Genomic DNA, 14,629 nt, shown 5'->3' with positions numbered 1-14,629 from the left:
TTTTAGCTGGTGATGTAATGCACGGCTCAATTGTGTAGCCTTGTGCAATGCAAGGATGTTCAATGGAAAAAAACACCGGATGCAACAGCAAACAAGTGAAACCACATGAAGGTGAAAAAGGAAACTCACAACAAGGCAGGGGTTCACCCTGGCTGTTTTCAGTACAACACAGAGGAGGGAGACACACTCTGTATCCATTCACTAAGGAAACCCTTTGGGGAGCAGGGCTGTTTTCATGGCCTTTTGGACACTGGTTCCTGGGAAGCCAGCCAGCTCAGCAACAAACTGACCTTTGTGAGGATGGGGGAAGGACTTATTTTATTAGCTAGGAAAGGGAACTATTAATAAGAGTAGGCCCAGGTTGGTATTTTGTTGTTTTGTATTGTAACCATTTGTTTCCACCAGGCTCTCTTGTTTCTAGTTGAAACTTTATTCTTTCTTAAATCAACCTACGTTTGTTTTATGATAAATGCTCACAAGTGCTGTGTACTATACAGGAATGGTGATTTAAGATAAACCTAGTCAACTGGGGTACACAGCACCTTTGGGGGCAGAGGGTCTGGGATTTCTGTGAGTAGTCAGTGTCAGGGGCTGGGTATCACAGGGGGATGAGTCAAAGGGTCTTGAGGCCTGGGGCGCACGTATTGTTAACCAGCTAGGCATAGCCAGGACTGGCATAGCCCAGAGGAGAAGGAGTGGCTGATAGGCTGGTGGTGGTAGGAGCTGCCACCCAGCCAAGAACAAGCGAGTCTCCTGCACTCTGGAGGCAGAGTGACTCACAGTCCTGGGTACCCCGAGAACCGTCACAGTGTCATATCAATGCTGAGCATTTAGAATACTATGTAATAAATTCGTATCCAGGGACACATTGTCCCTGACTGCAGGGCTTTGACACCATCAGGCTTCATGCTGGAAGTAGCGGTGATACTCCAGAGCACAGACGGAGCTCTTTAAAGCCAATGGAATCTGACGTGCATTTCTCACCTTCAGCAACTCTGGCATTAACTGCTCCCTGGGTGTGTCTGTTTGTGTTGCTTTGTATCCACGTTACAAGGCCACACAACTTGCAGCCATGGCCCCAAATGCAGATTTGGGGCTATTGTGTCTGTTCTCATCAGGACGGCTAAGGTACTGATCTCCACGCTGTCCCAGCCCTCGTGTCTTGTTGCTGTCTGTGGTGCCCAGGCTGTGCGACATCGTTGCCAGAGAAAACATGGCTCTCTGGGGGGCAATCAGACTTTGCAACAGCTTTAAAAACGTCCCAGATGGTCCCATTCAGTTGCAAAGAATTTTCAACCAGTGCGCTGAAGCGTGGGAGCGATGGGTTGTGTATCATCAACCCCAGTGTAGAGCCGGGAGGTGACTTACTCACGGCCACAGCGCGGGTGTCAGAGCCAGGAGTCAGCCCTGGTCCCATGACCTGCATCCACAGCACTAGGCCACGCTGCCTCCCTGAGGGGCGCCAATGACCGACCTAGACCTTGCAGATAGGCTAGGAGAAGCTGTTCCCCCAGACTGGTCCTGCCTTCCAGCTAGACCCTGAATCCTGGAGCCAATGGGCCATTTTAGTTCCTGTGACTTGTGTGATACAAACCGTCTGTGCTAGACAAAGAGCCAGGATCGTGCCCCGTTGAAGCCATGCACCCAAGAGTCCATGACTCCAGGTTTGCTGCACAGAGCAGCCTGAGTCTCAGACCCACACATATTCCACGCATGCTCCTTGCTTCGGGCCTGGGTGATCCTCACACATTTTGCCAGCGTGGTGCAGGGACAGAGCTTGGCTTCCTCTTTCCTGCACCTGCCTGTTTCCTAGGCTGCTGAATTCCTCTCTGGTGACTATGTCGTGGTCAGCTGACGGGGTGACGCCCCTCCCAGGCAGGCGGCACCTGTGTTTTGCTTCTATTATAAAATCACAGACCTTTGGAAGAGGAAGGCAGAGTGTGCTGGAGAAGAGAAACCTACTCCAGAGCTGTTCGCCAGGTAAGGAGGGGAGGAGAGGGGGAGGGATGCGCTCAGCTTCACCTGGCTCTCCCATCCCACTGCTCCTTCTTTGGGCTGTCGGTTTCCTTAGGGTTGGTAATCAAGCCCAGGTGTTTGCTGTGGGCTCAGGTTCAGCCCAGCTCTGCATTCAACTCCCCGGAGCAGTAAAGGTTGGTTGTCACAGGTGGGGTTCTCCTCTCTGGGACGCTTGGCTGGGGGTTTGTCTGGCGGGTGCTGTATGGGATGCAGTCTGGTTTTTTCAACCAGGCTGAGACAAGGTGCCTTCACCTGCTCTAACTGAGCATGGTATAGGCACAGATTCTGCTCTCTGATGGCAGCCCTTCCCTTGGGACCAGTGCGAGCCCCCAGTGCTCATGTCACAACAGGATTAGGCTCAGAGGGCCAGATTGTCAAAAGGGAGCATCACCTGGGGTGCACAGTGGGAGCTCAGCACCTTCAAAAAGCTGGCCTGAAGAGTCACCCGGGGAGCTGCTGGGCGCCGAGCATGGGAACCTCTGGGCCCAGCCATGGGCGCCGAGCACGGGAACCTCTGGGCCCAGCCATGGGCGCCGAGCACGGGAACCTCTGGGCCCAGCCATGGGCGCCGAGCACGGGAACCTCTGGGCCCAGCCATGGGCGCCGAGCACGGGAACCTCTGGGCCCAGCCATGGGCGCCGAGCACGGAACCTCTGGGCCCAGCAGTGTGTGTGACGCACTGGAACATCGGGAGACAGGCCCTCAGCTGATGTAAATTGTCCTAGGTCCATGGACTCCAACTGAATTCTGACAATTTCCACATGTTGAGGAGTTTCAGAGTAGCAGCCGTGTTGTCTGTAACCGCAAAAAGAACAGGAGGACTTGTGGCACCTTAGAGACTAACCCATTCATCTGAGCATGAGCTTTCATGAGCTACAGGATGCATCCGATGAAGTGAGCTGTAGCTCACGAAAGCTTATGCTAAGGTGCCACAAGTCCTCCTTTTCATGTTGAGGAGGTGGCCCGAGCCCTTTGCCCCACAGTGTTAAATTGCTGAGGTCCCTGTGAGGCTTGTGTGAAGGGAGCTCTGTTCTTTTTGCTGGGAAATCACTCTGTTTGGCTTTGGGATCTGCTTCCCTTGATGGTTATCGCGCATCCAAAGCTGGTGGAATGGTACTAGAATGAGGGGGATTTTTTTTCCTGGTACATTTTCCATCCACCCTGGAGTCATGTTGAGGGCCCAATCTGCTCCCACTGGAGTCACTCAGCAACTGACTTCACTTGTTGAGCTTGATCCCGAAGTTTCTCCTCCAGGATTAGTGCCAGGGACGGGGAAGATGGTAACGTTAACGCAGCTCAGGCTGGAGTCTGTTTTCCAGATGCCCTCACTGGCTGGATCTGTGAGTGGAGTTAATGAATTCCTGCTACTTCTGTGCTTTCCAGCTCTGAACTCCTGGGCACTTGAGCGTTTTTGGGTACTTCCACGTTCCAGAAGGGCTGAGGTTTAGCCGAGTGTGGGGCATCAGGACCCAGGGTGGTTGTTTTCTCTCTGGCCTCAGGTTTGTGCTGCTATTCTGAGATCTTGGCCCTTTTCGTCAGTGGCCATTGTCATGGCATTTATTCCAGCAGTTCACGTCATTCGGGAGACCCTGATCTTTTGGGCTGTGTTTTCAGAGCCAGGGGCTGTTTCCCAGCATTCAACATGCCCTTGGAAGCAGGAGCCCTGCTAGCGGGGGGAAATAGTGACCCCTCCAGAACATGGTCTGTTTTGTTCTGACTAATCCCTGACTTGGGCAATCGCTGACCTGCAGAGCGGTAGCGGAACAGAAGGGAGGCTGATGTCACCATGTCAATAAAGTGGGCAGGGATAGCCTTTGCCTTTGCTATTAGATCAGCTGATAGTTTCTTAGGGACGTGGGTGGAAAAAACCAACCCCTGCATCACTGGGACATTGAAAACCAGGCTGGACAGCTCAACAAGGAAGAGTGTGACGGGCAGGGACTCAGGCTCAGAGCTGTATTTAGGTGAGTTCAATGGGAGTTGGGCACCTAGGATTTTGGCGTGAGTGCCCTATCAGCTGGTTTTTGTTCTGTAGGATTGGAATGGGCAGAAGGCCAGATTCTTTCCAGGTGTACCCAGAAGAATCGCACGCATTTACACCCACTGAGAACTTGGCCCAGAATCTTTAGGAGAGGTTCAGGCCAGACTGCAAGAAGGGTAGAAAGTAAAGCTACACCGCAGAGTAAACCAGGAGTCTCATGTGTCTAACCCTCCCCGCCACCACTCCCCTGCCACCACTCTCCTTCCCTGGTTGGTTTCCCATCACTCCAGCTGCAGACAATGGCAGCTTTGCCTGAGGCCAGCCTGCAGAGTTACAGGCAGTGATGAGCTGCCAAAATCTTAAACCAGTTCCCTCTAAAACGTTCTGATTTAAGGGACATGCCCCAGTATGTATTTTTTGTACCCACAGGGTTACCAACCGTCCATATCCTCCCGGGAGGAATTTTTAAAATTTAAAAATTCCTCCCGGACAGCAATTTAAGAACCAAAAAGCCTGACCTGTCCGGGAAAATATGGGTGTGTGTTAACCCTGCCGAAAGCTCTTTGTTAAAAAGATGGGCCTGAGCTAGAAATGAGCTCCGTTTCCCACGTGTGGGGCCCCGCCACGCCCTGGGGGTGTGCTGGGGGATCAGATGTCCTGATTTTATAGGGACAGTCCCGATTTTGGGTCTTTTTCTTATATGGGCTCCTATTACCCCCCACCCCCCTCCTGATTTTTCACACTTGCTGTCTGGTCACCCTAGGGTGTGCACATGTGTGGGTCCCAGCTGCTCCCTGCCCCCCTCCTTGAAGCAGGTGTGCAGGGTTACTGCCCTGGGAACTGCAGGGCACCAGTGGATGTGGGACCAGCTGCAGGGCTAGCTGGAGGCAGGGGGTGCGGGGCTGGCTGCGGGCAGGGCAGGGGGTGTGGGGGTGGCTGGAGACAGGGGCTGGTGCAAGCAGGGCAGGGGGTGCGGCAGGGGCTGGCTGCGGGCAGGGCAGGGGGTGCGGGGGTGGCTGGAGACAGGGGCTGGCTGCAGGCAGGGGGTGCAGGGGGTGGTTGGAGACGGGGTTGGCTGCAGGCAGGGGGCGCGGGGGTGGCTGGAGGCAGGGGCTGGCTGCAGGCAGGAGGTTCAGGGGGTGGTTGGAGGCAGGGGCTGGCTGCGGGCAGGGGGTGCGGGGGTGGCTGTGGGCAAGGCAGGGGGTGCAGGGGCTGGCTGCAGGCAGGGGGTTCAGGGGGTGGCTGGAGACAGGGGCTGGCTGCGGGCAGGGGGTGCGGGGGTGGCTGGAGGCAGGGGCTCGCTGCAGGCAGGCGGTGCAGGGGCTGGCTGCAGGCAGGGGGTTCAGGGGGTGGTTGGAGGCAGGGGCTGGCTGCGGGCACGGGGGTGGCTGTGGGCAAGGCAGGGGGTGCAGGGGCTGGCTGCAGGCAGGGGGTGCGGGGGTGGCTGGAGGCAGGGGCTCGCTGCAGGCAGGCGGTGCAGGGGCTGGCTGCAGGCAGGGGGTTCAGGGGGTGGTTGGAGGCAGGGGCTGGCTGCGGGCACGGGGTGCGGGGGTGGCTGTGGGCAAGGCAGGGGGTGCAGGGGCTGGCTGCAGGCAGGGGGTGCAGGGGTGGCTGGAGGCAGCAGCTGGCTGCAGGCAGGGGGTGCAGGGGCTGGCTGCAGGCAGGGGGTTCAGGGGGTGGTTGGAGGCAGGGGCTGGCTGCGGCCACGGGGTGCGGGGGTGGCTGTGGGCAAGGCAGGGGGTGCAGGGGCTGGCTGCAGGCAGGGGGTGCAGGGGTGGCTGGAGGCAGCAGCTGGCTGCAGGCAGGGGGTGCAGGGGCTGGCTGCAGGCAGGGGGTTCAGGGGGTGGTTGGAGGCAGGGGCTGGCTGCGGCCACGGGGTGCGGGGGTGGCTGTGGGCAAGGCAGGGGGTGCAGGGGCTGGCTGCAGGCAGGGGGTGCAGGGGTGGCTGGAGGCAGCAGCTGGCTGCAGGCAGGGGGTGCAGGGCTGGCTGCGGGCAGGGTGGGGGGCGCTCGCGGGCAGAGCGGCTCGGAGCAGCCGGGGACCCACCCGGCAGCAGCGGGAGCCCCAGGGCCAGGGGAGCAGCCGCAGCACCAGGGCTCGTGCCCAGGGCCAGGCCGCAGCTCACGTGGCTCCCGCAGCGCAGCGCCCCCGGCGGCCGGAGGAGGAATCACATCACTTCCCGGTCCGGAGCCCAGCGAAGCCTCAGCGCCCCCTGCAGGGAAGCGGGTTAACAACCGGCTCCAGCTCCCGACTGGTTACGGGTTCGGGCCCCCGTCGGACTCGGGGCGATTCCTCCGCTGCTTTCCGTGCCGTTGGGGTCTGGGCCCCTGTCTCGTGCCCTCTGTCAGTGTCACTGGGGGGTGGGGGTGGGAGCGTGGCACGGTAAAAAGCTGGTTGTCACTTGGTTCTTCGGGGGAAGCCGTCACAGCTCTACCCTGGGATTGACAAGAAGCCGGACGGAGAAAAACCCGCAGTTCTGCACCTCATCGGGCTGGAGTCCGAGCACAGCGATCAACCCCAGGTTGCTGCTGTCATCTCAAGCCCCCGCCCACCAGTGGGGCTGCTGGCAGAGGTTGCTTCCACCGGCAGTGGACAGCAGTGCGTGCTCGGCCATCAGACCGAGTTTTAACAGGGCCATGTTAACTTAAACCCTGTGGGCCAACGCCCGCTCCAATTGACTCTCATGGACCTATGCCAATTGATACCATATCTATAAAACCAGCCATACCCAGTGTCCAGGCCTGTGCTACCAACTACCTACAACTGAGAGGGCTGGTCAGCCAGATTTTACTAGTCACACAGTTTGTGTCCTTTTTGCATCTCAGACAAGGGGAGTGACTAGTCAGTTTCACATATGCTGATGGTCCCTTTCGCCTTCTGACACCCCTGCCTCCCTTGCCTTGTTCGCCCTGCTGAAACGTTTGGGTTGTGGAGTCTGCAGGGGAACTTTTTTGGAAGACCCAGGTCTTGCCAGGGAGGGCAAATTGGCAGATTTGATCTGAGAATTTTCCTTGGAGCAGGATGTGAATTTACCTGCAGCATCTTCCAACAGGTGGGTAAGGGGTGTGTGTGCGAGAGAGAGAGAGAGAGCCTGACTGTACCCTGGGTTTTGTGTGTGCATCTCTCTCTGTCTATGGAGGTCAGGGGCTGAGGCTGCGAACCGTATTGTCGTATCCTCCCCTGTGCTTCATTTGTAGGCTCCATTTCGGGCTCTCTCTCGCTCTCTCTCACACATGCAGAGGGACAGATGTGCTTGTACCCACACACACATACACAGAGGGACATGTCACTTGGGCACAGAAAGACATTAAAACACCCAGTGATAAGCCCACTGGAGCGCCCTGCAGGCGAGGAGTTTTAAGGAGCTGTGCCAACCTTCGCGGGTGGTGGAGGTGCCTAGGCGAAATAGAAAAGGGATCCTATCCCTTTAAGATGTTCTGGCATTAGGGCTCCTTCCCTTGATGTGCAGAAACCAATCATGTGATGCTGCAGAAACTTGGCCCGGACCCGAAGCTGTATCCGTTCCAGGCCCCACGTGACCAACCTGTTTGAATGGGATCTTTTCATGGGCAGTGCCTGCTGACACAGGCCTCCTGTGCTCTGAGCTCCCAGCGCTGGGGGTGGCTCACAGCTGTGGGGAAATCGGACGCCGGGGCAGGCGCCCACCCCGCTGCCTGTTTATTATGGGGGTATTAATGGCACAGAGGCAGCTATTCAGCCAGCAGGTCACACCAGCTAAAGCCACAGCACTTGGGTAGTTACTGGTAGGGGTTGGAAGCCAGCAAAACACAGAGAACAAATGTATGAGGCATGGCGCCAGTCTTCTACAGCAGCTACCTCTTGGTGTGTAGCCCCCCCAACCCTGCCCCCCCCCTCCCCCCCGGCCAGGGCTGCAGTGGTTCGAATGCAGTGGCAGGCTGGTCTGGTGGTGTTGGTGTTGAACCAGGTGCTGTGGGTCTATTCCTGGCTCTGCCACAGACTTCCTGTGCGACCTTGGGCCAGGTCCGAGACCACATTCTGCCTCAGTTTCCCCACCTGGCTATAAATAGCTTGTGGAGCTGACTGGATATGTGATACATGTGCACAAAATGAAAGCCTCAAGCAGCAGGAGGGGACAATGCAGTTTTAATTGCACGGGGTGGTACGGGCACTGACATTGACGTGACAAGGGAAGAATTTGAACCAGGCATGACTCAGCCTGACAAAAACCTTATTGCCCTGGCAATTTCCACTGAAACCCTGATGCCTTATGTGCTCCATGTGCAGAGTGTGTGTGTGTGTGCGTGTGTGCATCGCACGCTTGCGTTTGTGTGCGTGTGTGCACAGTCTCTGTTCTGTCGCGCCAACGTGCATCACGTGTGGGGGACTGGCCATGATCCTGTCCTAAGCTCATGCCCCCGCTGGGCTTTTTGCCCATGAAGCTGAGCGGGTTACAGGGGGATGATTGGGCTGATCTCTTTTGCTTTGGCGGTTTGGAGCAGAATTGTGCCCAGCTTGGCTAAGAGAACCCAGACAGAGCTCATGTTCCAAACTAGACACTTGGGCCAGGTGCCTCTTTCTTGCAGATTGGTGAACCTGGTCTGAATTATCCTTCCTGTGGCTGTAGCCCAGAGGGAGGTGAACCATAGTGGTTTGGACTCAGGTTTTGCTTTGAGCTGCTAGGTTCGTTTTGTGGTGTATTTGAAAACTGCTGGAATTGTAGGCTGTCATTTTAATTTGCATGGGGTTTCCTGGTCCTGCTTGCAAGCTAGGGGATGCTGTAGCAAAGTGTACAGGAGAGAAAGAAACAGCTTAAAGCAAGACGGGGGTGAGTTGTGCATCACTGATTTAGGGAGCAGCCTGCTTTCTCTCTCTGGTTTTGGTTCTGCTACATGAGGGTTCTGGAGTCTAAGAACGGAGCAATGTTACCTTGCAACTAGCAACACTCCAGCAAGAGTGTTTTATGTTTGATCTGACATCTTGGGCTGTGTGTCGTGAACATACCACATTGGAACCTGAAACTTGGGAACTGTGGGACAGTACTTGCCCAGCCCCATGTAGACTGCCCTGCAGCGTGCTGACTCTGGACATGAGTGTAGCAGTGTGTGAAGCTTTGTGCCCTGAGAGGCTGGGCCTTTCCTTGCACTGGTACATCAGGCAGCTCGGAATAAGGTTTGACAATGAATTGGGGGTGAGGGGGAGGAATGTAACCTTTGCTCTCTGCTCCAGAGCATCCATCTCACTCTTGCCTTCGCATGCCCTCTTACAGGTGGTTCCTGTGGACGAAGCAGCCATGTCAACTCTGTACCCGTCACTGGAGGACATGAAGGTGGATCAAACCTTGCAGGTAAGAGGCTGGGTTTTGGGTCCAGTTGACACTGAGCTCAGCTGTTGGAGCTGCTTCTGCCAAGCCTCCAGTGTGGCCCCGCCTGTGTGGAGGGGCGGTGATGGTGTGCCCTGACGGCCTTGCCCCAAGTGATGTGCTATGTCCCTTTTCAAGCGAAGGCCTCGGACACTGAGTGAGCAGGGTCCCCACCTTGCCTGTGGTTTGGTTTCAGTGACCAGCTCAGCTTTGTCGCCCAGCACCCTGCCCTGAGAACGTGTTTCCCAGCCCATTACATGGTGCTGAAAGGGAAGGCGTGGATTCACTCCAGCCACTGACAGAGCGCAAGGACAATCCCAGCTCCCCAGGAGCTGCGGGGGTGGGGTGATAAAATGCACCCACCCTTCTCGCTCTCCATGCCCACATAGTGAGGTCTGTCTTCTCTTCACAGGCTCAGGCGAATGCAGCCAGCAGGGCTCTGGCTGGGGCTGCAGAGAAGTCAGAGCCAGCCAAGGCGACTGGTACGTCCCAGCTGAGACTCAGCCTCTCGCCACGAGAGCTGGTTTCGAGGGAGAGTCTTCTAGACCAGGAGTGGTTTCCATAGCAGCTCAGGGGGCAGGGGAAAGCAATTATGCCCCAGTGACCAAAGGGTCAATCTCAACTGCACTGCCCTGCCAGGCCACGCACAGTGAGGAGGGGCTGTGAATTGGCTGCTTGGGGTGACGCAGGGGGGAGGGACCATCTGGGGGAAGGTCCGATCGTTGCCCTGAGGCTATAGAACAGGGGTGGCCAAACTCAGCAGTTCGAGAGCCAGGGCGCACCTGCCGGGGCTCAGAGCATCAGTCCTGCAGTGGGGCGAAGGGCTTCTGTCCTGCAGGGTCGGGTGGTCTCGGGGTTGCAGGACGTGGGTAATTGCTGTTCGTCTCAAGGGAGGCACTCAAATCCTGTGGCAGGAGGACAGGGCCCCAGGGCGGTGCCTGGTCAGCTTAGCTCTCTGAATGGACAATATTCTTCTCTCTTCCCCCCTCAGCCCCACCTGTTCTGTACCCAAACCTCAGGGAGCTTGGGGATTATATGGGGCTCTCGCTCTCCAGTGAAGAGGTCCAGAAGGACCTAGCTCTGGTCCCAGCAAGTGGCAACGTAGGTATCGATGTCTGGCCAGAGAATGTAACTGTGCCTGTCTGTCCCCCGGCTCGTACTACTCACGTCCTAGGCCCCAGTAAGCTGTGTCCTCGTCCCCACCCACGCCAGACACTCTGTAGCATTTCCTGGTAGGAGGGGAAGGAACCGGCAGGCCAGACCCAGGCAAAAGTACCCTTGAAGAAGCAGATGGGTGCCTGAGGAGTGGCCCTGGGAGAGCCAGCCTGAGTCTCGCTTCCTGGCCAGCCCATAGATCTCTCGGGGATTAAGCTGATGCCGGGGATTGGGCTGATTCCCCGGGTTTCTGGGGAATGTACCGTATCCTTGTCTCCTTCGCCGCTTGGAATCCCGCCTTCCCACACAGCCCCCCAGCCACTGGCTACTCCTGATGCAGCCGGCTTTTGCTCCTGCCACCATTGCTGGGTTTTGCACTTGGCATCTGCAACATTCTGCAGCAGTTCTGGAGGAAAGAGCTTTGTCTGAGTCCTGGCCCAGTTCGGTCCAAGGGGCTGGGGGATATGCATGGGGGGAGGGGGTCACCTCCCTTTTCTGCTGCCTGCTCTGCTACCAGAGAGTCTCCCATCTCCCCCCTCCCCTGGCCCCCCACTGCCCACTCCGGTGTTAGACACATGTGAGGGACCAGCCCTAGTGCCATCTTCCCCCACCACTCTCATTCCACCCCATGGACTATCTGCCCTTGAGTCGACTCAGATTGTTCATGTGCCGGGTGGATTCTCCAGCAGGCAGGGGCGCTGGTCCCTTCCTCCCAGGGTGTGCTGGTCGCTCCACTGACGGGAAACAACCTCGGGCTGCGCAGGGCAGAGATCAGGCCGGGCCTGCGGGAGCTCCACCTCTGCAAGGACGAGCGCGGGAAGACTGGGCTCAAGCTGAAAAGCATCGACCAGGTGGGTTCTGAGGCCAGTGTGCGCCGCTCACCTTGGGTTCACTGGGGTCCCATCAGGCCTGGCTCCTGAGCGCCGGGGCTGGGACCTGCTGAGCAACCTCAGCGTTAATAAGAACGAAGACAAGGAGAAGCAGGACCCCTTTGTGATAGTGATCTGTTTGGTCTGAGGATGCACTTTGCTGTGCTCTGACCATGAGATGGGACACCAGGAGACAAACCCCTTGGAGCCAGCCTGGTGCCGGGCTCGTCCTGGCAGCGCCCACTGTGGTCCTTTACCTCTGTCACAAACCCTCACATTGCAGCCCCAGGTCTTTCCAGCTGAGGACTGGCCAGCATCCCTTGCTGAGCTGCTCCACAGTCAGCTGGAGTGGTCACCGGTGAGTGATGCGAGCATTTTCCCGGGCACGGGATGCCTGGTGCACCCAGCGCCGCCCATGTGACAGTCGGACTCCTCCTCATCCCACAGGGGGTGTTTGTGCAGCTGGTTAAGGCCAACTCCCCGGCGTCCCTCGTCGGGCTGCGCTTCGGGGACCAGGTGCTGCAGATCAACGGGAAGGACTGCGCTGGCTGGAGCACGGACAAGGCTAACAGGGCCCTGAAAAAGGCCTCCCCGGAAAAAATCGTCGTGATCGTGCGAGACAGGTGCGTGGGGTGGGGGGGCGCGCTCGGCCTGTGTCCGGCTTTCTCAGCGGCGCGTCAGGTCCCGACTAATCGCCCGTGTCCTGGTGCCTCCCCCAGGCCCTTCCAGCGCACGGTGACGATGCACAAGGACAGCACGGGGCACGTGGGGTTTGTCATCAAGAAGGGGAAGATTGTTTCTCTCACCAAAGGCGGCTCTGCAGCCCGGAACGGCCTCCTCATCAACCACTACATCTGTGAGCTGAACGGGCAGAACGTCATCGGCCTGAAGGTAAAGGTCCCCGGCGAGACGTGCTGGGAGGGGTGCGCGTGTGAGACTCCCTGAGCCAGGCCCCTGGCCAGGAAAGGGACCTGCTTGTGACCATCCCTCGCTCGGGGCCTGGTCCCACAGAGGGAGAATCCCGCTTCTCTGGGGCAGCCGTAGGAAGCCCCTTGCATCGGGCTATGGTGCCCTACAGCTGAAGATTTGTCTCTCTCCTGAGAAACGGGACTGAGTGGTCTGAGACGCTGCCACTGTGGGTTACTGCTGCCTCCTCACGAATTGCTGCTGTTGAAGTGTTTCCTGTGGAGATGGGTCAGACCAGACGAAGCAGCTGGGTACTGAGGAGTTTGCAGGGAAGATTTTCTAGAGCCCCCAGCCCCTTTCAGTGGGACTCGGGTCCCGAACGCCCCCTTGTGGCTTTGAAAATCTCCCCCAGATGGTGTCTTTGATTAAAAGAAAGAACTGGCAGTTGGAGGCTGAAGGAAGCTGATCTCTTGTTAAACGTAGCGGAACTGAAAATATAAACTGGAGTAGTTGGCTGCCGAACACACTCAGTGGCTGTTTTGGTCCCTCTTCCCAGGTCTCCCTCTTACTGGGGGCCCAGCGTGGCCCCAGCACGGGGGTGAAACAAAGTCTTTTTTCATGTCATGCAGTGAAGTTAATTGGTGTGATGTCAGCCTGAATAAGGGCTGGTTTGTGGGAGGTCCCTGCAGCTGCCCCTAGTGCGAGAGTCTTTTGGTTTTAAAGGCTGCCGGGTTAAAATTTTTTTAAAAAATCAAGGCTGACGGGTTTTTTTTTTTTTACTAGCGAGGTTTGCATAGCAAATAGCCACCCCATGCATGCCTAACTCATCACACCTAGCAGGGAACTGACAGGCCTACGCTCTGGCCACACTACATCTCCTTGGGCTGCTGCAGGAGTGCACAGCGGAGTGGCAGGTGTGCGTTCGCTCGGCCTAGGGGGGAGCCCTTGGCCTGTGCAGCAGCTGGGTCTGTGATATCGTGTTTCTCAACTCTTCCCCCCTCAAGGACAAACAAATCCTGGATATCCTGGCTACAGCTGGTAACGCTGTCACCATCACCATCATCCCCACAGTGATCTACGAGCACATGGTCAAACGGTAGGGACATTGGCTTCCCACACACATACAATGGCAAAGTGAGTGCCTCCTGGCCCGGTGTGTCCCAGCTGGAGGCATCTGTGAGACCTTCATAGCGTTCTCTTAGAATTCAGAGCCTGGGCTCCAGCCCGAACCTGACCCAGGCCAGCCACAGCCGTGCCCCGGGGCTTTTATTACAGTGTAGGCATGCCCTCAGTGCCGCTGTGCTGGTCCCGTTTGTGCACCCCGGATCAGCCTTCCTGACCCCTCGGGGAGCCTCTGAGCTGAAATTAACACGTTTGTGAAGTGCTGGGTGCTTTCAGTCACAGGTGCTAGAGAAGGGTCTGGTTAATTACTTTAAATTTAAGAAATTATGCCTTTCATAGGTGCCAACAATCCCCCACAGCCTCTGTGTGGTGCTTAGCACAATGGGGCCGCTGGCTGCCGCTGGACTCTTGCATCTTTCCCTTTTCAGTTAAAAGGATCAGAACCCACGGTGCCAACAATGCTCATGCAAAGTCCCAAGGACCCTCAGCAGGCTTTTTGCAGGCCCGTTCCTCCACCGTCCTCTGTACCTTGCGTGGTTAGAGTCGACGCTGTTTGAGGGACCAGGTCATGCTCCTTTTCTGACAGCACTGGGCACGCTCTGTGCTACGTACATTGGTTTACCTAGTACAGTTTTTTTGGTGCTGTTCATGAAGAGTCAATTCCTGCCCTCTCCACCCCCCACACATGTACGGCAGGCAAGCGCTGTCCAAGGGAAGGGGGAGGTGTGCTAGGCAAAGATACTGAGCAGATCCTTGGCACAAACACTTCCTAACTGACCTTTTTTCCATCTACTAACTAGGCTGTCACCTGGGCAGATCAAGTCGTCCATGGACCACTCTCTTCCTGATGTTTAAAGCCAGGCACCTGGTCAGTGGGAGCTCAGAGAATCTTCCTTCCTTTTATTAAATGCAATATAAGAAAGACTTTCCTACAATGCGTGGGAAAACAGGTGCATCTCTATGGGGAATATTCTAGAGCAAAGACCAACTGTTTCCTTTAATCTTTTATTCATTCACCTGGACAGGCTTGAGCCTTGTTTTGTCCATTGATCGGCTGGTGTCCGAAGGAGTGTGGGGAGGTGGATGTGGGTAGAGATGCGGGTGTACACACACAAAAGAGAGGTGAGTGGTTGTGGGGGGCCTCCCTGGTGGAGGCCATGTGATGCAATTCTTTCAAGACCCCACACACACAGAGCTATTTTAATAAACTAAATTAGAAATGTTCCTCTTTGCCTGTTC

The 14,629-nt window shown here is 56.8% G+C and overlaps 1 protein-coding gene across 3 annotated transcripts; it reads left to right on the top strand.

The window, feature by feature from the left end:
* The first annotated feature begins 1,915 nt into the window (after positions 1-1,915).
* On the top strand, positions 1,916-14,614 carry SDCBP2 (syndecan binding protein 2). Of its 3 annotated transcripts, none has more exons than XM_048819650.2 (9): positions 1,916-1,980; positions 9,246-9,323; positions 9,751-9,820; positions 10,330-10,439; positions 11,183-11,344; positions 11,810-11,985; positions 12,082-12,253; positions 13,273-13,364; positions 14,191-14,614. In XM_048819650.2, the coding sequence occupies exons 2-9, from the start codon at positions 9,270-9,272 to the stop codon at positions 14,243-14,245; spliced, it is 891 nt and encodes a 296-aa protein (XP_048675607.2). In that variant the 5' UTR covers positions 1,916-1,980; positions 9,246-9,269; the 3' UTR covers positions 14,246-14,614. The 3 variants fall into 3 exon arrangements, with proteins under 3 accessions (XP_048675607.2, XP_048675605.2, XP_048675606.2); XM_048819648.2 differs by having other exon boundaries at positions 11,180-11,344; XM_048819649.2 differs by lacking the exon at positions 1,916-1,980 and adding an exon at positions 3,910-3,980 and having other exon boundaries at positions 11,180-11,344.
* The last annotated feature ends 15 nt before the right edge of the window (positions 14,615-14,629 follow it).

The sequence above is a fragment of the Caretta caretta genome, chromosome 13, assembly GCF_965140235.1.
Source record: "Caretta caretta isolate rCarCar2 chromosome 13, rCarCar1.hap1, whole genome shotgun sequence".
NCBI lineage: Eukaryota > Metazoa > Chordata > Testudines > Cheloniidae > Caretta > Caretta caretta.
Note: the sequence above shows the minus strand (reverse complement) of the source record. Positions and strands in the feature narration are given on the sequence as shown.

What these genes read in the sequence shown, in the direction of transcription:
- SDCBP2 (XM_048819648.2), top strand. Translation starts at nt 9,270, where the DNA reads ATGTCAACTCTGTACCCGTCACTGGAGGACATGAAGGTGGATCAAACC. An exon ending in AGGTGGATCAAACCTTGCAG is followed by an intron (nt 9,324 to 9,750) that starts GTAAGAGGCTGG and finishes TTCTCTTCACAG; the next exon opens with GCTCAGGCGAATGCAGCCAG. An exon ending in TACGAGCACATGGTCAAACG is followed by an intron (nt 13,365 to 14,190) that starts GTAGGGACATTG and finishes TCTACTAACTAG; the next exon opens with GCTGTCACCTGGGCAGATCA.